The sequence below is a fragment of the Cherax quadricarinatus genome, chromosome 57, assembly GCF_038502225.1.
Source record: "Cherax quadricarinatus isolate ZL_2023a chromosome 57, ASM3850222v1, whole genome shotgun sequence".
In the NCBI taxonomy this organism is placed as follows: Eukaryota; Metazoa; Arthropoda; class Malacostraca; order Decapoda; family Parastacidae; genus Cherax; species Cherax quadricarinatus.
Window position 1 is genome coordinate 27,792,749 of NC_091348.1, and position 26,917 is coordinate 27,819,665.

A 26,917-nucleotide genomic window follows, 5' to 3' on the forward strand; every position below is an offset into this window, starting at 1 on the left:
TTGTTGTGTTCTCTCCCCCTAGTATTATGATTGTTGTGTTCTCTCCACCTAGTACTATGATTGTTGTGTTCTCTCCCCATAGTACTATGATTGTTGTGTTCTCTCTCCCTAGTACTATGATTGTTGTGTTCTCTCCACCTAGTACTATGATTGTTGTGTTCTCTCCCCCTAGTACTATGATTCTTGTGTTCTCTCCCCCTAGTACTATGATTCTTGTGTTCTCTCCCCCTAGTACTATGATTGTTGTGTTCTCTCTCCCTAGTACTATGTTGTGTTCTCCTCCCCTAGTACTATGTTGTGTTCTCCTCCCCTACTACTATGATTGTTGTGCTCTCTCCCCCTAGTACTATGATTGTTGTGTTCTCTCCCCCCTAGTACTATGATTGTTGTGTTCTCTCCCCCTAGTACTATAATTGTTGTGTTCTCTCCCCCTAGTACTATGATTGTTGCGTTCTCTCTCCCCTAGTACTATGATTGTTGTGCTCTCTCCCCCTAGTACTATGTTGTGTTCTCTCCCCCTAGTACTATGATTGTTGTGCTCTCTCTCCCTAGTACTATGATTGTTGTGTTCTCTCCCCCCTAGTACTATGATTGTTGTGCCCTCTCACCCTAGTACAATGATTGTTGCGTTCTCTCTCCCCTAGTACTATGATTGTTGTGCTCTCTCTCCCCCTAGTACTATGATTGTTGTGCTCTCTCCCCCTAGTACTATGATTGTTGTGTTCTCTCCCCCTAGTACTATGATTGTTGTGTTCTCTCCCCTAGTACTATGATTGTTGTGTTCTCTCCCCCTAGTACTATGTTGTGTTCTCCTCCCCTAGTACTATGTTGTGTTCTCCTCCCCTAGTACTATGATTGTTGTGCTCTCTCCACCAATACTATGAATGTTGTGATCTCTCCCCCTAGTACTATGATTGTTGTGTTCTCTCCCCTAGTACTATGATTGCTGTGTTCTCTCCACCTAGTACTATAATTGTTGTGTTCTCTCCACCTAGTACTATGATTGTTGCGTTCTCTCCACCTAGTACTATAATTGATGTGTTCTCTCCACCTAGTACTATGATTGTTGTGTTCTCTCCACCTAGTACTATGATTGTTGTGTTCTCCCCACCTAGTACTATGATTGTTGTGTTCTCTCCACCTAGTACTATGATTGTTGTGTTCTCTCCACCTAGTACTACGATTGTTGTGTTCTCTCCACCTAGTACTATGATTGTGTTCTCTCCACCTAGTACTATAATTGTTGTGTTCTCTCCACCTAGTACTACAATTGTTGTGTTCTCTCCACCTAGTACTATGATTGTTGTGTTCTCTCCACCTAGTACTATGATTGTTGTGTTCTCTCCACCTAGTACTATGATTGTTGTGTTCTCTCCGCCTAGTACTATGATTGTTGTGTTCTCTCCACCTAGTACTATAATTGTTGTGTTCTCTCCAACTAGTACTATGATTGTTGTGTTCTCTCCCCTAGTACTATAATTGTTGTGGTCTCTCCACCTAGTACTATGATTGCTGTGTTCTCTCCGCCTAGTACTATGATTATTGTGTTCTCTCCACCTAGTACTATGATTGTTGTGTTCTCTCCCCCTAATACTATAATTGTTGTGCTCTCTCCACCTAGAAGTGTGATTGTTGTGTTCTCTCCACCTTGTACTGTGATTGTTGTGTTCTCTCCACCTAGTACTGTGATTGTTGTGTTCTCTCTACCTAGTACTGTGATTGTTGTGTTCTCTCCACCTAGTACTATGATTGTTGTGTTCTCTCCACCTAGTACTATGATTGTTGTGTTCTCTCCACCTAGTACTATGATTGTTGTGTTCTCTTCCCTAGTACTATAACTGTTGTGCTCTCTCCACCTAGTACTATGATTGTTGTGTTCTCTCTACCTAGTACTGTGATTGTTGTGTTCTCTCCACCTAGTACTATGATTGTTGTGTTCTCTCCACCTAGTACTATGATTGTTGTGTTCTCTTCCCTAGTACTATAACTGTTGTGCTCTCTCCACCTAGTACTATGATTGTTGTGTTCTCTTCCCTAGTACTATAATTGTTGTGCTCTCTCCACCTAGTAGTGTGATTGTTGTGTTCTCTTCACCTAGTACTATAATTGTTGTGTTCTTTCCACCTAGTACTGTGATTGTTGTGTTCTCTCCACCTAGTACTGTGATTGTTGTGTTCTCTCCCCCTAGTACTGTGATTGTTGTGTTCTCTCCACCTTGAAGTGTGATTGTTGTGTTCTCTCCCCCTAGTACTGTGATTGTTGTGCTTTCTCCTCCTAGTACTATGATTGTTGTGTTCTCTCCCTTTAATACTATGATTGTTGTGTTCTCTCCCCCTAGTACTATGATTATGTTCTCTCCCTCTAGTACTATGTTGTGTTCTCCTCCCCTAGTACTATGTTGTGTTCTCTCCCCCTAGTACTAAGATTTTTGTGTTCTCTCCCCTTAATACTATATTGTGTTCTCTCCCCCTAGTACTCTGATTGTTGTGTTCTCTCCCCTAGTACTAAATAACAAAAAGGCACAATACCGTGACTGGAACGATACACAAATAACCCGGGTGTTGTGCATGTGTCATTTCATCCTGTCGGTATTATATACAATTCTTGTACTACTACTACTACCACTACTACTACCTCCACCTCTTCCTGCCTATATATAGCCGTCCTGCTCCTCCTCTGTTAGTGTGACTTTGTCAATGGTCCAAGTCGGACCGAAACGTCGTCGTAAGCTTCTGTCTTTTATGTGCGGGTTATTTGTGTACCCCTAGTACTATGTTGTGTTCTCCTCCCCTAGTTCTATGGTTGTTGTGTTCTCTCCCCCTAGTACTTCGATTGTTGTGTTCCCTCCCCTAGTACTATGATTGTTGTGTTCTCTCCTCACTAGTACTATGATTGTTCTGTTCTCTGCCCTAGTAATATGATTGTTGTGCTCTCTCCACCTAGTACTATGATTGTTGTGTTCTCTCCCCCTAGTACTATGATTGTTGTGCTCTCTCCCCCTAGTACTCTGATTGTTGTGTCCTCTCCCCCTGGTACTATGATTGTTGTGCTCTCTCCCCCTAGTACTATGTTGTGTTCTCCTCCCCTAGTACTATGTTGTGTTCTCTCCCCCTAGTACTATGATTGTTGTGTTCTCTCCCCCTAGTACTATGATTGTTGTGCTCTCTCCACCTAGTGCTATAATTGTTGTGTTCTCTCCTCCTGGTACTATGATTGTTGTGTTCTCTCCCCCTAGTACTATGATTGTTGTGTTCTCTCCCCCTGGTACTATGATTGTTGTGTTCTCTACCCCTAGTACTATGATTGTTGTGTTCTCTCCACCTAGTACTAAGATTGTTGTGTTCTCTCCCCCTAGTACTATGATTGTTGTGTTCTCTCCACCTAGTACTATGATTGTTGTGTTCTCTCCCCCTAGTACTATAATTGTTGTGTTCTCTCCACCTTGTACTATAATTGTTGTGTTCTCTCCAACTAGTACTATAATTGTTGTGTTCTCTCCACCTAGTACTATGATTGTTGTGTTCTCTCCACCTAGTACTATAATTCTTGTGGTCTCTCCGCCTAGTACTATAATTGTTGTGGTCCCTCCACCTAGTACTATGATTGTTGTGTTCTCTCCACCTAGTACTATGATTGTTGTGTTCTCTCCACCTAGTACTATGATTGTTGTGTTCTCTCCACCTACTACAATGATTGTTGTGTTCTATCCACCTAGTACTATAATTGTTGTGTTCTCTCCACCTAGTACTATGATTGTTGTGTTCTTTCCACCTAGTACTATGATTGTTGTGTTCTCTCCATCTAGTACTATGATTGTTGTGTTCTCTCCACCTAGTACTAAGATTGTTGTGTTCTCTCCACCTAGTACTATGATTGTTTTGTTCTCTCCACCTAGTACTATGATTTTGTTGTGTTCTCTCCACCTAGTACTATGTTTGTTGTGTTCTCTCCACCTAGTTCTATGATTGTTGTGTTCTCTCCACCTAGTACTATGATTGTTGTGTTCTCTCCACCTAGTACTATGATTGCTGTGTTCTCTCCACCTACTAATATGATTGTTGTGTTCTCTCCACCTAGTACTATGATTGTTGTGTTCTCTCCACCTAGTACTATGATTGCTGTGTTCTCTCCACCTAGTACTATAATTGTTGTGTTCTCTCCACCTAGTTCTATGATTGTTGTCTTCTCTCCCCTAGTACTATAATTGTTGTGGTCTTTCCACCTAGTACTATGATTGTTGTGTTCTCTCCGCCTAGTACTATGATTGTTGTGTTCTCTCCACCTTGTACTGTGATTGTTGTGTTCTATCCACCTAGTACTGTAATTGTTGTGTTCTCTCTACCTAGTACTGTGATTGTTGTGTTCTCTCCACCTAGTACTATGATTGTTGTGTTCTCTCCACCTAGTACTATGATTCCTGTGTTCTCTTCCCTAGTACTATAATTGTTGTGCTCTCTCCACCTAGTACTATGATTGTTGTGTTCTCTCCCACTAGTACTGTGATTGTTGTGTTCTCTTCACCTAGTAGTGTGATTGTTGTGTTCTCTCCCCCTAGTACTGTGATTGTTGTGTTCTCTCCACCTAGTAGTGTGATTGTTGTGTTCTCTCCCCCTAGTACTGTGATTGTTGTGTTCTCTCCCCCTAGTACTGTGACTGTTGTGTTCCCTCCACCTAGTAGTGTGATTGTTGTGTTCTCTCCCGCTAGTACTGTGATTGTTGTGTTCTCTCCACCTAGTAGTGTGATTGTTGTGTTCTCTCCCCCTAGTACTGTGATTGTTGTGTTCTCTCCCCCTAGTAATGTGAGTGTTGTGTTCTCTCCCCCTAGTAATGTGAGTGTTGTGTTCTCTCCACCTAGTACTGTGACTGTTGTGTTCTCTCTACCTAGTACTGTGAGTGTTGTGTTCTCTCCACCTAGTACTGTGAGTGTTGTGTTCTCTCCACCTAGTACTGTGAGTGTTGTGTTCTCTCCCCCTAGTAATGTGAGTGTTGTGTTCTCTCCACCTAGTACTGTGAGTGTTGTGTTCTCTCCACCTAGTACTGTGAGTGTTGTATTCTCTCCCCGTAGAACTGTGATTGTTGTGTTCTCTCCCCCTAGTACTGTGATTGTTGTGTTCTCTCCCCCTAGTAATGTGAGTGTTGTGTTCTCTCCCCCTAGTAATGTGAGTGTTGTGTTCTCTCCACCTAGTACTGTGATTGTTGTGTTCTCTCCCCGTAGTGCTGTGATTGTTGTGTTCTCTCCCCCTAGTACTGTGATTGTTGTGTTCTCCCCCCTAGTAATGTGAGTGTTGTGTTCTCTCCCCCTAGTAATGTGAGTGTTGTGTTCTCTCCCCCTAGTAATGTGAGTGTTGTGTTCTCTCCACCTAGTACTGTGATTGTTGTGTTCTCTCCCCGTAGTGCTGTGATTGTTGTGTTCTCTCCCCCTAGTACTGTGATTGTTGTGTTCTCCCCCCTAGTACTGTGATTGTTGTGTTCTCTCCCCCTAGTAATGTGAGTGTTGTGTTCTCTCCACCTAGTACTGTGATTGTTGTGTTCTCTCCCCGTAGTGCTGTGATTGTTGTGTTCTCTCCCCCTAGTACTGTGATTGTTGTGTTCTCCCCCCTAGTACTGTGATTGTTGTGTTCTCTCCCTCTAGTAATGTGAGTGTTGTGTTCTCTCCCCCTAGTACTGTGATTGTTGTGTTCTCTCCCCCTAGTACTGTGATTGTTGTGTTCTCTCCCCCTAGTAATGTGAGTGTTGTGTTCTCTCCCCCTAGTAATGTGAGTGTTGTGTTCTCTCCCCCTAGTAATGTGAGTGTTGTGTTCTCTCCACCTAGTACTGTGACTGTTGTGTTCTCTCCACCTAGTACTGTGAGTGTTGTGTTCTCTCCCCGTAGTACTGTGATTGTTGTGTTCTCTCCCCCTAGTACTGTGATTGTTGTGTTCTCTCCCCCTAGTAATGTGAGTGTTGTGTTCTCTCCCCGTAGTGCTGTGATTGTTGTGTTCTCTCCCCCTAGTAATGTGAGTGTTGTGTTCTCTCCCCCTAGTAATGTGAGTGTTGTGTTCTCTCCACCTAGTACTGTGAGTGTTGTGTTCTCTCCCCGTAGTACTGTGATTGTTGTGTTCTCTCCCCCTAGTACTGTGATTGTTGTGTTCTCTCCCCCTAGTAATGTGAGTGTTGTGTTCTCTCCACCTAGTACTGTGATTGTTGTGTTCTCTCCACCTTGTACTGTGATTGTTGTGGTCTCTCCCCGTAGTACTGTGATTGTTGTGTTCTCTCCCCCTAGTACTGTGATTGTTGTGTTCTCTCCCCCTAGTAATGTGAGTGTTGTGTTCTCTCCACCTAGTACTGTGAGTGTTGTGTTCTCTCCACCTTGTACTGTGATTGTTGTGTTCTCTCCCCGTAGTACTGTGATTGTTGTGTTCTCTCCCCCTAGTACTGTGATTGTTTTGTTCTCTCCCCCTAGTAATGTGAGTGTTGTGTTCTCTCCCCCTAGTAATGTGAGTGTTGTGTTCTCTCCCCCTAGTACTGTGAGTGTTGTGTTCTCTCCACCTAGTACTGTGTGTGTTGTGTTCTCTCCACCTAGTACTGTGAGTGTTGTGTTCTCTCCACCTAGTACTGTGAATGTTGTGTTCTCTCCACCTAGTACTGTGAGTGTTGTGTTCTCTCCACCTAGTACTGTGAGTGTTGTGTTCTCTCCACCTAGTACTGTGATTGTTGTGTTCTCTCCCCCTAGTACTGTGAGTGTTGTGTTCTCTCCACCTAGTACTGTGAGTGTTGTGTTCTCTCCCCCTAATACTGTGATTGTTGTGTTCTCTCCCCCTAGTAATGTGAGTGTTGTGTTCTCTCCACCTAGTACTGTGATTGTTGTGTTCTCTCCCCCTAGTAATGTGAGTGTTGTGTTCTCTCCACCTAGTACTGTGAGTGTTGTGTTCTCTCCACCTAGTAATGTGAGTGTTGTGTTCTCTCCACCTAGTACTGTGATTGTTATGTTCTCTCCCCCTAGTACTGTGAGTGTTGTGTTCTCTCCACCTAGTAATGTGAGTGTTGTGTTCTCTCCACCTAGTACTGTGATTGTTGTGTTCTCTCCCCCTAGTAATGTGAGTGTTGTGTTCTCTCCACCTAGTACTGTGATTGTTGTGTTCTCTCCCCCTAGTAATGTGAGTGTTGTGTTCTCTCCACCTAGTACTGTGATTGTTATGTTCTCTCCCCCTAGTAATGTGAGTGTTGTGTTCTCTCCACCTAGTACTGTGAGTGTTGTGTTCTCTCCACCTAGTAATGTGAGTGTTGTGTTCTCTCCACCTAGTACTGTGAGTGTTGTGTTCTCTCCACCTAGTAATGTGAGTGTTGTGTTCTCTCCACCTAGTACTGTGAGTGTTGTGTTCTCTCCCCGTAGTACTGTGATTGTTGTGTTCTCTCCACCTAGTACTGTGACTGTTGTGTTCTCTCCACCTAGTAATGTGAGTGTTGTGTTCTCTCCACCTAGTACTGTGAGTGTTGTGTTCTCTCCCCGTAGTACTGTGATTGTTGTGTTCTCTCCACCTAGTACTGTGATTGTTGTGTTCTCTCCACCTAGTAATGTGAGTGTTGTGTTCTCTCCACCTAGTACTGTGAGTGTTGTGTTCTCTCCACCTAGGACTGTGATTGTTGTGTTCTCTCCACCTAGTACTGTGAGTGTTGTGTTCTCTCCACCTAGGACTGTGAGTGTTGTGTTCTCTCCACCTAGTACTGTGATTGTTGTGTTCTCTCCACCTAGGACTGTGAGTGTTGTGTTCTCTCCACCTAGGACTGTGAGTGTTGTGTTCTCTCCACCTAGTACTGTGATTGTTGTGTTCTCTCCACCTAGTAATGTGAGTGTTGTGTTCTCTCCACCTAGTACTGTGAGTGTTGTGTTCTCTCCACCTAGGACTGTGATTGTTGTGTTCTCTCCACCTAGTACTGTGAGTGTTGTGTTCTCTCCACCTAGTACTGTGATTGTTGTGTTCTCTCCACCTAGGACTGTGAGTGTTGTGTTCTCTCCACCTAGGACTGTGAGTGTTGTGTTCTCTCCACCTAGGACTGTGAGTGTTGTGTTCTCTCCACCTAGTAATGTGAGTGTTGTGTTCTCTCCACCTAGTAATGTGAGTGTTGTGTTCTCTCCACCTAGTAATGTGAGTGTTGTGTTCTCTCCACCTAGTAATGTGAGTGTTGTGTTCTCTCCACCTAGTACTGTGATTGCTCTGGTTCTCAACCCTGACAAAAGTGGCAGCAAGATATTCTGGACACTGTTTGTGTACAATTTTATAACCTTGATTTAACTTGTTTTACCCAGTCTTCAGTAATGGCTCCTGTGATTATAATGCAGTTTTACGAGAGTCATTCCTTTCTGAATAGGTAGTCTATATGAAATTTGTTAATATATTTCGAGAGGCAAGTGTGTCTGGCCCCACACAGACGCAACACTCACACGCAACACTCACACGCAACACTCACACGCAACACTTACACGCAACACTCACACCCAAGGAAGGATAGAATATATGAAGATCAAGTGTTGACATTGAAGCCGTCGGCGAAGCAAATTTAGATAAAGGTAAAGAATTGTTTGTTGCATTTATGGATTTAGAAAAGGTATGTGACAGGGTGGATAGGGAAGCAATGTGGCAGATGTTGCAAGTGTATGAACTAAGTTGTAGGTTACTGAAAGCAGTCAAGAGTTTCTGTGAGGGTAGTGAGGCTCAGGTTATGGTGTGTAAGAGACAGATAACTTCTTAAGTAAAAATTGGTCTTAGACAGTGATGTGTGACGTTACTGTGATTGTTTAACGCGTTTATAGACGGGGTTAACAGATGTAAATGCTGGGTTGTTGTGCAGAGGTGTGGGATTAACGAAGTTCCCACAGTTGCTTTTGACTGATGATGCGGTTATCTCGAGAGATTCTGAAGACAAGCTGATAAAGTTAGTGGAGGAACTTAGGAGGGCATGTAAAAGAATTAAATTAGAAGTGAACATAGGAGAGAGTAAGGGGATAAGAGTAACAAACAGTCTAGGTAATGGCAGATGAGGTTAGGTTAGGTTAGGTTAGGTTAGGTTAGGATAGGTTAAGTTATGTTAGGTTAGGTTAGGTTAGGTTAGGTTAGGTTAGGTTGGGTTGGGTTGGGTTGGGTTGGGTTGGGTTGGGTTGGCTTGGGTTAGGTTATGTTAGGTTAGGTAAAGTTAGGTTAGGTTAGATTAGGTTAAGTTAGGTTAGGGAGTGAAGGTTAGGTTAGGTTAGGTTAGGTTAGGTTCGGTTCGGTTAGGTTGGGTTAGGTTAGGTTAGGTTAGGTTAAGTTAAGTTAAGTTAAGTTAAGTTAAGTTAAGTTAAGTTAAGTTAAGTTAGGTTAAGTTAGGTTAGGTTAGGTTAGGTTAGGTTAGGTTAGGTTAGGTTAGGTTAGGTTAAGTTAAGTTAAGTTAAGTTAAGTTAAGTTAAGTTAAGTTAGGTTAAGTTAGGTTAGGTTAGGTTAGGTTAGGTTAGGTTAGGTTAAGTTAGGTTAGGTTAGGTTAGGTTAGGTTAGGTTAGGTTAGGTTAAGTTAGGGAGTGAAGGAGGTGAATGTGTTCAGATATTTGGGAGTGGACTTGTCAGCAGACGAGTCTATGAGTTGAACCATACATCTGACGAGGGAAAGAACAATTACTGGTGCGTTGACGCATCTGTCAAGACAAAGAATTTTATCCATAGCGTAGAAAATGGGGAATATACCAGAGTATCGTGGCATCAACACTGTCATGAAGGTGTGAAGCAAGGGTTGTAAATGTTGAAACGAGGAGAAGCTGGAGGCAGTCTAGACGGTGTGTCGAGAACATTTTTGTGTGTGTAAATATTATGCAGAAAGTTCTGAGCTTGGAGATAAGGTGTGTGGCTGAGGAAGGACTGTGGAAATATTGTGGATATTTAGAGAGGATGCAGCAAAATAGGATGACTGGAAAGCTGTACAAATCTGTAGTGACGGGAAGGCGGGTCGTCCAAGGAACTATTAGAGGTAAGTGATAAAGGTGGTTTTGAATACTAGCGGCTTGGACATCCAACAGGCTCGTGTGAGCATGTCGGCAGTAAGTGGAGGCAAGTGCACTCTTTATTACTCGACGTGCTGTTGGAGTGTGAACATGGTAACATTTAAGAAAGGATTCAGGAGAAACCGGTTAATGGGACCTGAGTCCTGGAAGTAGGAAGTACAGTGCCTGTACTCAGAAGTAGCGCTGTTCCTACGGTTAAGAGGGTCACTCGAGCTGTGACGTCAACACACTTCTGCCAAGACAGTCATTGAGTGAATAATGGGTCAAGTGTTTCCTCTTTTTTGAGACGCTTAACTGGGTGGGAAGCTGACTGTGTGTAAACTACCAACAATAATAACAATTGTAATTGTTATAACTGTGACAAGAACAAAGACAACAAAACAACAAGAACGACAACAAGGACAAGAACAAAGACAACAAGAACAAAGACAACAAGAACAACGACAATAAGAACAAGAACAAGGCCAACAAGAACGACAGCATGAACAGGAACAACGAGAATAAGAACAACAATAACAAGAACAGCAAAAACGACAAGAAGAACAAGAACAACGACAAAAACAAAGACAAAAACAACGACAACAAGAACAACGACAATAAGAACAACGACAATAAGAACAAAGACAACAGGAACAACGACAACAAGAACAACGGCAATAAGAACAACAACAAAAAGAACAGGCACTAAAATAACATAAACTTAACAATACTTACTTGAAGCTAACGCCCTGGAAAGCGTCATCCACCAGAGTAGATATATCAGAGTTATAGAGCTGGAGCATAGTGTAAACCTTGACGGGAAAGCTGGCAGAGAACACCGTGTTCAGCTGGTCCGTGTCGACACCCTGGCAGTCGAGGTTCAGTGAAGACGCTGAGGTGTCATACAAACACGTACAAGGGGCGATGTCCTCCGCGTTAGGACATGGGAAGGCACTAGTCCGTCCATCTGTGAGAGGTGAGAGGCTGGGTTATGTGAGAGGCTGGGTTATGTGAGAGGCTGAGTTATGTGAGAGGCTGAGTTATGTGAGAGGCTGAGTTATGTGAGACGTGAGAGGCTGAGTTATGTGAGAGGCTGAGTTATGTGAGAGGGTGAGTTATGTGAGAGGCTGGGTTATGTGAGAGGTGAGAGGCTGAGTTATGTGAGAGGCTGAGTTATGTGAGAGGCTGAGTTATGTGAGAGGCTGGGTTATGTGAGAGGTGAGAGGCTGAGTTATGTGAGAGGCTGAGTTATGTGAGAGGCTGTTATGTGAGAGGCTGAGTTATGTGAGAGGCTGGGTTATGTGAGAGGTGAGAGGCTGAGTTATGTGAGAGGCTGAGTTATGTGAGAGGCTGAGTTAGGTGAGAGGCTGGGTTATGTGAGAGGCTGGGTTATGTGAGAGGCTGGGTTATGTGAGAAGCTGGGTTATGTGAGAGGCTGGGTTATGTGAGAGGCTGGGTTATGTGAGAGGCTGGGTTATGTGCGAGGCTGGGTTATGTGAGAGGCTGGGTTATGTGAGAGGCTGAGTTATGTGAGAGGCTGAGTTATGTGAGAGGCTGGGTTATGTGAGAGACTGGGTTATGTGAGAGGCTGGGTTATGTGAGAGGCTGGGTTATGTGAGAGGCTGGGTTATGTGAGAGGTGAGAGGCTGAGTTATGTGAGAGGCTGGGTTATGTGAGAGGCTGGGTTATGTGAGAGACTGGGTTATGTGAGAGGCTGGGTTATGTGAGAGGCTGGGTTATGTGAGAGGCTGGGTTATGTGAGAGGTGAGAGGCTGAGTTATGTGACAGGCTGGGTTATGTGAGAGGCTGGGTTATGTGAGAGGCTGGGTTATGTGAGAGGCTGGGTTATGTGAGAGGCTGGGTTATGTGAGAGGCTGGGTTATGTGAGAGGCTGGGTTATGTGATAGGCTGGGTTATGTGAGAGGCTGGGTTATGTGAGAGGCTGGGTTATGTGAGAGGCTGGGTTAAGTGAGAGGCTGGGTTATGTGAGAGGTTGGGTTATGTGAGAGGCTGGGTTATGTGAGAGGCTGGGTTATGTGAGAGGCTGAGTTATGTGAGAGGCTGGGTTATGTGAAAGGCTGGGTTATGTGAGAGGCTGGGTTATGTGAGAGGTGAGAGGCTGAGTTATGTGAGAAGCTGGGTTATGTGAGTGGCTGGGTTATGTGAGAGACTGGGTTATGTGAGAGGCTGGGTTATGTGAGAGGCTGGGTTATGTGAGAGGCTGAGTTATGTGACAGGCTGAGTTATGAGAGAGACTGGGTTATGTGAGAGGCTGGGTTATGTGAGAGGCTGGGTTATGTGAGAGGCTGGGTTATGTGAGAGGCTGGGTTATGTGAGAGGTGAGAAGCTGAGTTACGTGACAGGCTGGGTTATGTGAGAGGCTGGGTTATGTGAGAGGCTGGGTTATGTGAGAGGTGAGAGGCTGAGTTATGTGAGAAGCTGGGTTATGTGAGTGGCTGGGTTATGTGAGAGACTGGGTTATGTGAGAGGCTGGGTTATGTGAGAGGCTGGGTTATGTGAGAGGCTGAGTTATGTGAGAGACTGGGTTATGTGAGAGGCTGGGTTATGTGAGAGGCTGGGTTATGTGAGAGGCTGGGTTATGTGAGAGGCTGGGTTATGTGAGAGGTGAGAAGCTGAGTTACGTGACAGGCTGGGTTATGTGAGAGGCTGGGTTATGTGAGAGGCTGGGTTATGTGAGAGGCTGGGTTATGTGAGAGGCTGGGTTATGTGAGAGGCTGGGTTATGTGAGAGGCAGGGTTATGTGAGAGGCTGGGTTATGTGAGAGGCTGAGTTATGTGAGAGGCTGGGTTATGCGAAAGGCTGGGTTATGTGAGAGGCTGGGTTATGTGAGAGGCGAGAGGCTGAGTTATGTGAGAGGCTGGGTTATGTGAGAGGCTGGGTTATGTGAGAGACTGGGTTATGTGAGAGGCTGTGTTATGTGAGAGGCTGGGTTATGTGAGAGGCTGGGTTATGTGAGAGGTGAGAGGCTGAGTTATGTGACAGGCTGGGTTATGTGAGAGGCTGGGTTATGTGAGAGACTGGGTTATGTGAGAGGCTGGTTTATGTGAGAGGCTGGGTTATGTGAGAGGCTGGGTAATATGAGAGGCTGGGTTATGTGAGAGGTTGGGTTATGTGAGAGGCTGAGTTATGTGAGAGGCTGAGTTATGTGACAGGCTGGGTTATGTGAGAGGCTGGGTTATGTGAGAGGCTGGGTTATGTGAGAGGCTGAGTTATGTGAGAGGCTGGGTTATGTGAGAGGCTGGGTTATGTGAGAGGCTGGGTTATGTGAGAGGCTGGGTTATGTGAGAGGCTGGGTTATGTGAGAGGTTGGGTTATGTGAGAGGCTGGGTTATGTGAGAGGCAGGGTTATGTGAGAGGCTGGGTTATGTGAGAGCCTGAGTTATGTGAGAGGCTGGGTTATGTGAAAGGCTGGGTTATGTGAGAGGCTGGGTTATGTGAGAGGTGAGAGGCTGAGTTATGTGAGAGGCTGGGTTAAGTGAGAGGCTGGGTTATGTGAGAGACTGGGTTATGTGAGAGGCTGGGTTATGTGAGAGGCTGGGTAATGTGAGAGGCTGGCTTATGTTAGAGGCTGGGTTATGTGAGAGGTTGGGTTATGTGAGAGGCTGAGTTATGTGAGAGGCTGAGTTATGTGAGAGGCTGAGTTATGTGAGAGGCTGGGTTATGTGAGAGGCTGGGTTATGTGAGAGGCTGGGTTATGTGAGAGGCTGGGTTATGTGAGAGGCTGGGTTATGTGAGAGGCTGGGTTATGTGAGAGGCTGCGTTATGTGAGAGGTTGGGTTATGTGAGAGGCTGGGTTATGTGAGAGGCAGGGTTATGTGAGAGGCTGGGTTATGTGAGAGGCTGAGTTATGTGAGAGGCTGGGTTATGTGAAGGGCAGGGTTATGTGAGAGGCTGGGTTATGTGAGAGGTGAAAGGCTGAGTTATGTGACAGGCTGGGTTAAGTGAGAGGCTGGGTTATGTGAGAGACTGGGTTATGTGAGAGGCTGTGTTATGTGAGAGGCTGGGTTATGTGAGAGGCTGGGTAATGTGAGAGGCTGGCTTATGTTAGAGGCTGGGTTATGTGAGAGGTTGGGTTATGTGAGAGGCTGAGTTATGTGAGAGGTGAGAGGCTGAGTTATGTGAGAGGCTGGGTTATGTGAGAGGCTGGGTTATGTGAGAGGCGAGAGGCTGAGTTATGTGAGAGGTTGAGTTATGTGAGAGGCTGAGTTATGTGAGAGGCTGGGTTATGTGAGACGCTGAGTTACGTGAGAGACTGGGTTATGTGAGAGGTCAGATGCTGGGTTATGTGAGAGGTCAGAGGCTGGGTTATGTGAGATACTTGGTTATGTGAGAGGTCAGAGGCTGGGTTATGTGACAGACTGGGTTATGTGAGAGACTGGGTTATGTGAGAGGTCAGATGCTGGGTTATGCGAGAAACTGGGTTATGTGTGAGGTCAGATGCTCGGTTATGTGAGAGACTGGGTTATGTGAGAGGTCAGATGCTGGGTTACGTGAGAGACTGGGTTATGTGAGAGACTGAGTTATGTGAGAGACTGGGTTATGTGAGAGGTCAGATGTTGGGTTATGTGAGAGGTCAGATGCTGGGTTACGTGAGAGACTGGGTTATGTGAGAGACTGGGTTATGTGAGAGGTCAGATGCTGGGTTATGTGAGAGACTGGGTTAGGTGAGAGGTGAGAGGCTGTGTTATATAAGACATAAGAGGCTGTGTTAAATAAGACATGAGAGGCTGTGTTATATAAGACATGAGAGACTGTGTTATATAAGACATGAGAGGCTGGGTTATATAAGACATGAGAGGCTGGGTTATATAAGACATAAGAGGCTGTGTTATATAAGACATGAGAGACTGTGTTATATAAGACATGAGAGGCTGGGTTATATAAGACATGAGAGGCTGGGTTATATAAGGCATAAGAGGCTGTGTTATATAAGACATGAGAGGCTGGGTTATATAAGACATGAGAGGCTGGGTTATATAAGACATAAGAGGCTGTGTTATATAAGACATGAGAGGCTGGGTTATATAAGACATGACAGGCTGTGTTATATAAGACATAAGAGGCTGTGTTATATAAGACATGAGAGACTGTGTTATATAAGACATGAGAGGCTGGGTTATATAAAACATGAGAGGCTGGGTTATATAAGACATAAGAGGCTGTGTTATATAAGACATGAGAGACTGTGTTATATAAGACATGAGAGACTGTGTTATATAAGACATGAGAGGCTGGGTTATATAAGACATAAGAGGCTGTGTTATATAAGACATGAGAGACTGTGTTATATAAGACATGAGAGGCTGGGTTATATAAGACATGAGAGGCTGTGTTATATAAGACATAAGAGGCTGTGTTATATAAGACATGAGAGGCTGTGTTATATAAGACATGAGAGACTGTGTTATATAAGACATGAGAGGCTGTGTTACATAAGACGAGAGGCTGTGTTATATAAGACATGAGAGACTGTGTTATATAAGACATGAGAGGCTGGGTTATATAAGACATGAGAGGCTGTGTTATATAAGACATAAGAGGCTGTGTTATATAAGACATGAGAGGCTGTGTTATATAAGACATGAGAGACTCTGTTATATAAGACATGAGAGGCTGTGTTATATAAGACATGAGAGACTGTTATATAAGACATGAGAGGCTGTGTTATATAAGACATGAGATGCTGTGTTGTATAAGACGAGAGGCTGTGTTATATAAGACATGAGAGGCTGTGTTGTATAAGACATGAGAGGCTGTTTTATATAAGACATGAGAGACTATTATATAAGACATGAGAGGCTGTGTTATATAAGACATGAGAAGCTGTGTTATATAAGACATGAGAGACTGTTATATAAGACATGAGAGACTGTTATATAAGACATGAGAGGCTGTGTTATACAAGACATGAGAGGCTGTGTTATATAAGACATGAGAGACTGTGTTATATAAGACATGAGAGGTTGTGTTATATAGGACATGAGATGCTGTGTTATATAAGACATGAGAGGCTGTGCTATATAAGACATGAGAGGCTGTGTTATATAAGACATGAGAGGCTGTGTTATGTAAGACATGAGAGGCTGTGTTATATAAGACATGAGAGGCTGTGTTATATAAGACATGAGAGGCTGTGTTATATAAGACATGAGAGACTGTTATATAAGACATGAGAGGCTGTGTTATATAAGACATGAGAGGCTGTGTTATATAAGACATGAGAGGCTGTGTTATATAAGATATGAGAGGCTGTGTTATATAAGACATGAGAGGCTGTGTTATATAAGACATGAGAGGCTATGTTATATAAGACATGAGAGGCTGTGTTATATAAGACATGAGAGACTGTTATATAAGACATGAGAGGCTGTGTTATATAAGACATGAGAGGCTGTGTTATATAAGACATGAGACGCTGTGTTATATAAGACATGAGACGCTGTGTTATATAAGACATGAGAGGCTGTGTTATATAAGACATGAGAGGCTGTGTTATATAAGACTTGAGAGGCTGTGTTATATAAGAAATGAGTGGCTGTGTTAGATAAGACACTGTGAGACAGAGGCTGTTATATAAGACATGAGATGCTGTGTTATATAAGACATGAGAGGCTGTGTTATATAAGACATGAGAGGCTGTGTTATATAAGACATGAGAGACTGTGTTATATAAGGCATGAGAGGCTGTGTTATATAAGACATGAGAGGCTGGGTTATATAAGACATGAGAGGCTGTGTTATATAAGACATGAGAGGCTGTGTTATATAAGACATGAGAGGCTGTGTTATATAAGATATGAGAGGCTGTGTTATATAAGACATGAGAGGCTGTGTTATATAAGACATGAGAGACTGTGTTATATAAGACATGAGAGGCTGTGTTATATAAGACATGAGAGGCTGTGTTATATAAGACATGAGAGGCTGTGTTATATAAGACATGAGAGGCTGTGTTATATAAGACATGAGAGGCTGTTATATAAGACATGAGACGCTGTGTTATATAAGACATGAGAGGCTGTGTTATATAAGACATGAGAGGCTGTGTTATATAAGACATGAGAGGCTGGATTATATAAGACATGAGAGGCTGGGTTATATAAGACATGACAGGCTGTGTTATATAAGACATGAGAGGCTGGGTTATATAAGACATGACAGGCTGTGTTATATAAGACATAAGAGGCTGTGTTATATAAGACATGAGAGACTGTGTTATATAAGACATGAGAGGCTGGGTTATATAAAACATGAGAGGCTGGGTTATATAAGACATAAGAGGCTGTGTTATATAAGACATGAGAGACTGTGTTATATAAGACATGAGAGACTGTGTTATATAAGACATGAGAGGCTGGGTTATATAAGACATAAGAGGCTGTGTTATATAAGACATGAGAGACTGTGTTATATAAGACATGAGAGGCTGGGTTATATAAGACATGAGAGGCTGTGTTATATAAGACATAAGAGGCTGTGTTATATAAGACATGAGAGGCTGTGTTATATAAGACATGAGAGACTGTGTTATATAAGACATGAGAGGCTGTGTTACATAAGACGAGAGGCTGTGTTATATAAGACATGAGAGACTGTGTTATATAAGACATGAGAGGCTGGGTTATATAAGACATGAGAGGCTGTGTTATATAAGACATAAGAGGCTGTGTTATATAAGACATGAGAGGCTGTGTTATATAAGACATGAGAGACTCTGTTATATAAGACATGAGAGGCTGTGTTATATAAGACATGAGAGACTGTTATATAAGACATGAGAGGCTGTGTTATATAAGACATGAGATGCTGTGTTATATAAGACGAGAGGCTGTGTTATATAAGACATGAGAGGCTGTGTTGTATAAGACATGAGAGGCTGTTTTATATAAGACATGAGAGACTATTATATAAGACATGAGAGGCTGTGTTATATAAGACATGAGAAGCTGTGTTATATAAGACATGAGAGACTGTTATATAAGACATGAGAGACTGTTATATAAGACATGAGAGGCTGTGTTATACAAGACATGAGAGGCTGTGTTATATAAGACATGAGAGACTGTGTTATATAAGACATGAGAGGTTGTGTTATATAGGACATGAGATGCTGTGTTATATAAGACATGAGAGGCTGTGCTATATAAGACATGAGAGGCTGTGTTATATAAGACATGAGAGGCTGTGTTATGTAAGACATGAGAGGCTGTGTTATATAAGACATGAGAGGCTGTGTTATATAAGACATGAGAGGCTGTGTTATATAAGACATGAGAGACTGTTATATAAGACATGAGAGGCTGTGTTATATAAGACATGAGAGGCTGTGTTATATAAGACATGAGAGGCTGTGTTATATAAGATATGAGAGGCTGTGTTATATAAGACATGAGAGGCTGTGTTATATAAGACATGAGAGGCTATGTTATATAAGACATGAGAGGCTGTGTTATATAAGACATGAGAGACTGTTATATAAGACATGAGAGGCTGTGTTATATAAGACATGAGAGGCTGTGTTATATAAGACATGAGACGCTGTGTTATATAAGACATGAGAGGCTGTGTTATATAAGACATGAGAGGCTGTGTTATATAAGACATGAGAGGCTGTGTTATATAAGACATGAGAGGCTGTGTTATATAAGACATGAGAGACTGTGTTATATAAGACATGAGAGGCTGTTATATAAGACATGAGATGCTGTGTTATATAAGACATGAGAGGCTGTGTTATATAAGACATGAGAGGCTGTGTTATATAAGACATGAGAGACTGTGTTATATAAGGCATGAGAGGCTGTGTTATATAAGACATGAGAGGCTGGGTTATATAAGACATGAGAGGCTGTGTTATATAAGACATGAGAGGCTGTGTTATATAAGACATGAGAGGCTGTGTTATATAAGATATGAGAGGCTGTGTTATATAAGACATGAGAGGCTGTGTTATATAAGACATGAGAGGCTGTGTTATATAAGACATGAGAGGCTGTGTTATATAAGACATGAGAGGCTGTGTTATATAAGACATGAGAGGCTGTGTTATATAAGACATGAGAGGCTGTGTTATATAAGACATGAGAGGCTGTTATATAAGACATGAGACGCTGTGTTATATAAGACATGAGAGGCTGTGTTATATAAGACATGAGAGGCTGTGTTATATAAGACATGAGAGGCTGGGTTATATAAGACATGAGAGGCTGGGTTATATAAGACATGAGAGGCTGTGTTATATAAGACATGAGAGGCTGTGTTATATAAGACATGAGAGGCTGTGTTATATAAGACATGAGAGGCTGTGTTATATAAGACATGAGAGGCTGTGTTATATAAGACATGAGAGGCTGTGTTATATAAGACATGAGAGGCTGTGTTATATAAGACATGAGAGGCTGTGTTATATAAGACATGAGAGGCTGTGTTATATAAGACATGAGAGGCTGTGTTATATAAGACATGAGACGCTGTGTTATATAAGACATGAGAGGCTGTGTTATATAAGACATGAGAGGCTGTGTTATATAAGACATGAGAGGCTGTGTTATATAAGACATGAGAGGCTGTTTTATATAAGACATGAGAGGCTGTGTTATATAAGACATGAGAGGCTGTGTTATATAAGACATGAGACGCTGTGTTATATAAGACATGAGAGGCTGTGTTATATAAGACATGAGACGCTGTGTTATATAAGACATGAGAGGCTGTGTTATATAAGACATGAGAGGCTGTGTTATATAAGACATGAGAGGCTGTGTTATATAAGACATGAGAGGCTGTTTTATATAAGACATGAGAGGCTGTGTTATATAAGACATGAGAGGCTGTGTTATATAAGACATGAGACGCTGTGTTATATAAGACATGAGAGGCTGTGTTATATAAGACATGAGACGCTGTGTTATATAAGACATGAGAGGCTGTGTTATATAAGACATGAGAGGCTGTGTTATATAAGACATGAGACGCTGTGTTATATAAGACATGAGAGGCTGTGTGAGGAAAAAAATTCGTTAGATGAGAGTGGAAGCAAAAATGCGTAGTGGTGGTGATAGTGTAAATGGTTGAATATTTTTTCATCAAGGGATGTGTACCGTTACCTCTACCACCCACGTTAATCCACCCAGTGGGAGTTAATATGGGACCCTCCTAGTGAGTTGACGTTACTTTATCCACCCAGTGGGAGATAATATGAGACCCTCCTGGTGAGTTGACGTTACTTTATCCACCCAGTGGGAGTTAATATGGGACCCTCCTAGTGAGTTGACGTTACTTTATCCACCCAGTGGGAGTTAATATGAGACCCTCCTAGTGAGTTGACTTTACTTGACTCCCATCAAGTCTGTGAGTGTTGAATCCCACTCTTGTGTATCATTATACTGTGTGTGTCGGAGTTTTGTTAATTTAACCTGACCTGATTTGCCATACGTATTTTAACGTAGTGCTAGTCGTCACTGTGTCCTATAAAGACCTTCTGCCCAGTGCTTGTGTGACTACTCGTCCTGTGTCTTTCTGTTTAATTTTAAGCCTTGGTGATCGGACTGAGTCACTCGACACTGCCCAGATAAATCAAATCAAGTTTATTCTATATAAAGATTACACTGCGAGGTTTACATATTATAGGATATTGTGTGGTTTACATATTATAAACTATTAATTACAGAGAGGGCCACTATCACACCTAGTATGACTAGGCATTTCAGGCAGACTAAGATTAATTCATAACTCAACATTGGTACAGATTATGGAGGAAGTTGGTATTAAGTCTAAGTAACTACATTATAGTTCGTAAATTTAGCAGTGTGAATGGTTTTGTCTTGGTACGATACATAGTTTCTATTGAAGCTTCTATACCTGGAGTTTACCTGGAGAGAGTTCCGGGGGTCAACGCCCCCGCGGCCCGGTCTGTGACCAGGCCTCCTGGTGGATCAGAGCCTGATCAACCAGGCTGTTGCTGCTGGCTGCGCGTAAACCAACGTACGAGCCACAGCCCGGCTGGTCAGGTACCGACTTTAGGTGCTTGTCCAGTGCCAGCTTGAAGACTGCCAGGGGTCTGTTGGTAATCCCCCTTATGTGTGCTGGGAGGCAGTTGAACAGTCTCGGGCCCCTGACACTTATTGTATGGTCTCTTAACGTGCTAGTGGCACCCCTGCTTTTCACTGGGGGGATGTTGCATCGTCTGCCAAGTCTTTTGCTTTCGTAGTGAGTGATTTTCGTGTGCAAGTTTGGTACTAGTCCCTCTAGGATTTTCCAGGTGTATATAATCATGTATCTCTCCCGCCTGCGTTCCAGGGAATACAGGTTTAGGAACCTCAAGCGCTCCCAGTAATTGGGGTGCTTTATCTCCGTTATGCGCTCCGTGAAGGTTCTCTGTACATTTTCTAGGTCAGCAATTTCACCTGCCTTGAAAGGTGCTGTTAGTGTGCAGCAATATTCCAGCCTAGATAGAACAAGTGACCTGAAGAGTGTCATCATGGGCTTGGCCTCCCTAGTTTTGAAGGTTCTCATTATCCATCCTGTCATTTTTCTAGCAGATGCGATTGATAAAATGTTATGGTCCTTGAAGGTGAGATCCTCCGACATGATCACTCCCAGGTCTTTGACGTTGGTGTTTCGCTCTATTTTGTGGCCAGAATTTGTTTTGTACTCTGATGAAGATTTAATTTCCTCGTGTTTACCATATCTGAGTAATTGAAATTTCTCATCGTTGAACTTCATATTGTTTTCTGCAGCCCACTGAAAGATTCGGTTGATGTCCGCCTGGAGCCTTGCAGTGTCTGCAATGGAAGACACTGTCATGCAGATTCGGGTGTCATCTGAAAAGGAAGACACGGTGCTGTGGCTGACATCCTTGTCTATGTCGGATATGAGGATGAGGAACAAGATGGGAGCGAGTACTGTGCCTTGTGGAACAGAGCTTTTCACCGTAGCTGCCTCGGACTTTACTCTGTTGACGACTACTCTCTGTGTTCTGTTAGTGAGGAAATTATAGATCCATCGACCGACTTTTCCTGTTATTCCTTTAGCACGCATTTTGTGCGCTATTACGCCATGGTCACTTGTCGAAGGCTTTTGCAAAGTCTGTATATATTACATCTGCATTCTTTTATCTTCTAGTGCATTTAGGACCTTGTCGTAGTGATCCAATAGTTGAGACAGACAGGAGCGACCTGTTCTAAACCCATGTTGCACTGGGTTGTGTAACTGATGGGTTTCTAGATGGGTGGTGATCTTGCTTCTTAGGACCCTTTCAAAGATTTTTTTGATATGGGATGTTAGTGCTATCGGTCTGTAGTTCTTTGCTATTGCTTTACTGCCCCCTTTGTGGAGTGGGGCTATGTCTGTTGTGTTTAGTAACTGTGGGACGACCCCCGTGTCCATACTCCCTCTCCATAGGATGGAAAAGGCTCGTGATAGGGGCTTCTTGCAGTTCTTGATGAACACGGAGTTCCATGAGTCTGGCCCTGGGGCAGAGTGCATGGGCATGTCATTTATCGCCTGTTCGAAGTCATTTGGCGTCAGGATAACATCGGATAGGCTTGTGTTAACCAAATTTTGTGGCTCTCTCATAAAAAATTAATTTTGATCTTCGACTCTCAGTCTGGTTAGCGGCTTGCTAAAAACTGAGTCATATTGGGACTTGAGTAGCTCACTCATTTCCTTGCTGTCATCTGTGTAGGACCCATCTTGTTTAAGTAGGGGCCCAGTACTGGACGTTGTTCTCGACTTTGATTTGGCATAGGAGAAGAAATACTTTGGGTTTCTTTCGATTTCATTTATGGCTTTTAGTTCTTCCCGCGATTCCTGACTCCTATAAGATTCCTTTAGCTTGAGTTCGATGCTTGCTATTTCTCTGACCAGTGTCTCCCTACGCATTTCAGATATATTGACCTCTTTTAGCCGCACTGTTATTCTTTTCCGTCGCCTGTAAAGGGAGCGCCTGTCTCTTTCTATTTTACATCTACTCCTCCTTTTTCTTAGAAGAATAAGCCTTGTGCATACATCGAGTGCCACCAAGTTAATCTGTTCTAGGCATAAGTTGGGGTCTGTGTTGCTTAGTATATCTTCCCAGCTTATATCGGTTAGGACTTGGTTTACTTGGTCCCACTTTATGTTTTTGTTATTGAAGTTGAATTTGGTGAATGCTCCCTCGTGACTAGTCTCATTATGTCGGTCTGGGGCTCCACGCATACATGTCTGAACCTCAATTATGTTGTGATCTGAGTATATTGTTTTTGATATGGTGACATTTCTTATCAGATCATCATTGTTAGTGAAGATGAGGTCTAGTGTATTCTCCAGTCTAGTAGGCTCTCTTATTTGCTGGTTTAAATTGAATTTTGTGCAGAGATTTAAAAGCTCGTGTGAGTGTGAGTTTTCATCAGAGCTGCCTCCTGGTGTTATTACTGCAACAATATTATTTGCTATATTCCTCCATTTTAGGTGCCTTAAGTTGAAATCCCCAAGGAGCAAGATGTTGGGTGCAGGAGCTGGAAGATTTTCCAGACAGTGGTCAATTTTTAACAGCTGTTCCTGGAATTGCTGGGATGTTGCATCCGGAGGCTTGTAGACTACCACAATGACTAGGTTTTGGTTCTCGACCTTTACTGCTAAAACTTCCACTACATCATTTGAGGCATTTAGCAGTTCTGTGCAAACAAGTGACTCTGCAATGTACAGGCCAACCCCCCCCCCTCCCCCCTTTTGCCTGTTCACTCTGTCACATCTGTATAGGTTGTAACCAGGGATCCATATTTCGTTGTCCAAGTGATCCTTTATGTGGGTCTCAGTGAAAGCCGCGAACATTGCCTTTGCCTCTGCAAGCAGTCCACGGATGAAAGGTATTTTGTTGTTTGTTGCTGGCTTTAGACCCTGTATATTTGCAAAGAAGAATGTCATCGGACTGGTGGTATTGTTGGTACTGGGGGGGGATTTTTTTCCGGCATTAGTATCTGTATCTGTTGGTTTGGAGTGGAGGCCATCGACTGTGGTTCCACTCCAGGAATGACTGGATTTGGTGTACGATTTCTGCCATTTCCTGCCAGTTTTTTTTCCTTTCTGGCACTAAAAAACCTCTCCCTCTTGAGTGGCTGTGGCTACCCAGGTTTTCCCATGGCCTGTGTTGAGATTTTTGGCCTTACCTGCCGTGTTTATTATAACTATATATAATGAACAATTAGCTGATAAATGACAGCAAATCGTCTGCACAGCCGCCCCTGCAGACGAGGTCTAGAAGCTGTCGAAACCATCACAACAGTGGGCTGTCAAGAGATACAATTTGTAAGTATAAATTACCCCTAGGGGGTGTTATGTCAGCATATTTCATTCGATGATGGCTGACGAAATACTTACTTGTTTGGACTCAAAAGTCCACACCTTACTGCCGATTATAGGTTGATTACAAACTCCTTGTGACTCAAGAATTGCGCAATCCCCCGATCTACAAGAAATTCGTAACATACCTTGCTCTTTGTAACGTGAGCTATGGTGTTCTCAACACCTTCGACAGATATCGGTGACTTGATAGAAGCTGAAGTGTCCTTGGATGTCCACGTCTTCCATTGTCTAGGAAACGCACACTGGTACACTATGTTCCACAAGATTTGTCTTTATTGTTCACAATGTATTACAAGAGAAGCTGATCACACTTCTCCTATGTTTATCGTGTTTTGTGAGACACTTTGTCCACACTAACGCACAGATCAGTGTTATTTGTTGGTTATCCTGGCGTCAGTGTCACTCGTAGTAGAGTCAAAGATAGTCTGCCAGACGCCACAGCTCTCCATGCCGTCTCTGCCCCCAGCACAAAAAAAAACACTGACCTAGTACCTTGCATCCTTGTCACCTCCTCGATGAAGCAAAGCAGAATGTTTGTTTCTTGCTGTCTTAATCATAAACAACAATGTACACTATCTTTACTATGGTAATAAAGTGGGAGCAGGATTTTCCTTAATTGTCCTGCTAAGTAAGAGATGTACTGTCTCTTATAAAAATACACGTTGCAACACCGCTGCAAGGAGCAGAGGTCACTTGACTACGTGGGATAGCATCTGTGATCAATTACTCACTCTAGCAGTAAACAAGACGCTCGCCCCTTCTGAGTGGCCCCTCAGGGCTGAGAGGGCTGAAGGGGGCTGATACCCCCCTCCTGGAGAAAATTTCTCCACACTGGGGGGCGGCGGAGGTTCGCTGCAGGTGAACTATTCATCACTTAACATTAATTTGATTTTCTCACTCGCCACCACTGCTGCTTGTCTTTTCTGAACAGCTTTAGTCTGTGTGGTTTCTGGAGAATCACTAATTTTGTTTTCAACACTGTGTAATTCTAACGGCACTAGTTTATTTATTGTCCGCTTATTCACTACACCTTTGCTCAAAACATCAACTGTCCTGATGATTCCATTTGCATCAGGATATATGGTCACAATTTTTCCAAGTGGCCATTGGGACCTCGGACCATCATTGTCGATAATCACTGTCACCCGGTCTTAAGGACTTATGATTTTCAGGAACACCAGCTCCATAGAAGTGTTCTCTCAATGAGGTGAGATAGTCTTCTCGCCAAATTTTCTCCCAACGTTCAATCACTTTATTAAGGTGTTTGAATTTACGTCTGAGTTGCTCAGGTTCGAAATAAGTAGGATCCTCTATGATTTCTTTATCATTCATGGGAGGAATAGGTTCGAGCCTTCTGCCATGGAGTAAATGAGATGGACTTAACACTTCTAAATTGTCCAGATCATCGGTAACATAAGTTAGAGGTCTGTTGTTGACTCTATTTTCTATTTCAGTCACAACTGTACGGAATTCTTCTAAGTCGATGAAGAGTCTTCCTTAAACAACGCTTTACAATGCCGATCATTCTTTCATAAAATCCGCCGTGCCATGGAGATTTAGGAGGAATGTATCTCCAACGACATCTGCGTTGATTCAGCATCTGTTGTACTTCTGGTTGATCAAAGATCTTGCTTATATAAGCAGCACCAGCAACAAAGTTCGTTGCATTATCTGAAATCATCAGTCTGGGACATGCCCTTCTGGCTGCAAACCTTCTGAATAATTTGATAAAGGTTTCAGCAGACATGTCAGTGGCTACTTCTAGATGTACTGCTCTAGTTGTAGCACAAGTGAACAAACAGATGTACACCTTGATGGGAACTTTGTCAACTGTTTTGGTTAAAATTATTGGTGCAGTGTAATCTACACCTGTCACCTCAAATGGAGTGACATGACAAACTCTTTCAGAGGGATATGGAGGTGGACCTGGATACTGACATACTCGCATATCGTAGTGACAAGTAATGCATTCCTTTATTTGTTTTTTCACACTTTGTCGACCTTGAGGTATCCAGTAGGATTGTCGTATATGACAAAGTGTGTCAGCTACCCCACCATGTAACACGTTACTGTGGGCGTTTTGCACAATCAGTTTTGTCAGCCAATGATTCTTGGGGATCAATATTGGATGTATGGCTTCTTTAGGTAGTGAAGAATTATGAATTCTTCCTCGACATCTTATAATCTTTTCTGAGTCGAGATAAAGTCCTAAAGAATTAATCATGGCAGGTTTCTTTGGGGATTTATCTTGTGTTTCTAGAAATTTATGTTCTGTAGAGAAAACATCTTTCTGTATTAGTTTCACCCAGTATTTAATGGGTTCAAGACATTCATAATCAGGTTTTATTCTTTTAATGAATTCAAAGACAAGAGCTGTAACTCTTAAGAGTTTACCCAAAGATGAGTATTTAGATCCATCAATGACTATTTCTGTTGTGTCTGCAGTATTTACACAACTTATTTCTGCTGTGTTCAAGCAGACTGTTTCTTCTGGCATAATGTGAGCTTTTTGCTGAGGCCAGTTATTTTCATCAGAGAGCCAGTTCGGTCCGTGGAGCCATAATT

The 26,917-nt window shown here is 42.9% G+C and overlaps 1 protein-coding gene across 1 annotated transcript in view; it reads right to left on the reverse strand.

Moving 5' to 3' along the window:
• LOC128693429 (slit homolog 1 protein) overlaps positions 1–26,917 on the reverse strand; it is a 134,746-nt gene that overhangs the window by 36,117 nt on the left and 71,712 nt on the right. The window contains exon 12 of the mRNA XM_070097448.1: positions 10,724–10,955. Within this exon, the coding sequence (XP_069953549.1) occupies positions 10,724–10,955 (232 nt within the window). The remainder of the gene's footprint in view (positions 1–10,723; positions 10,956–26,917) is intronic.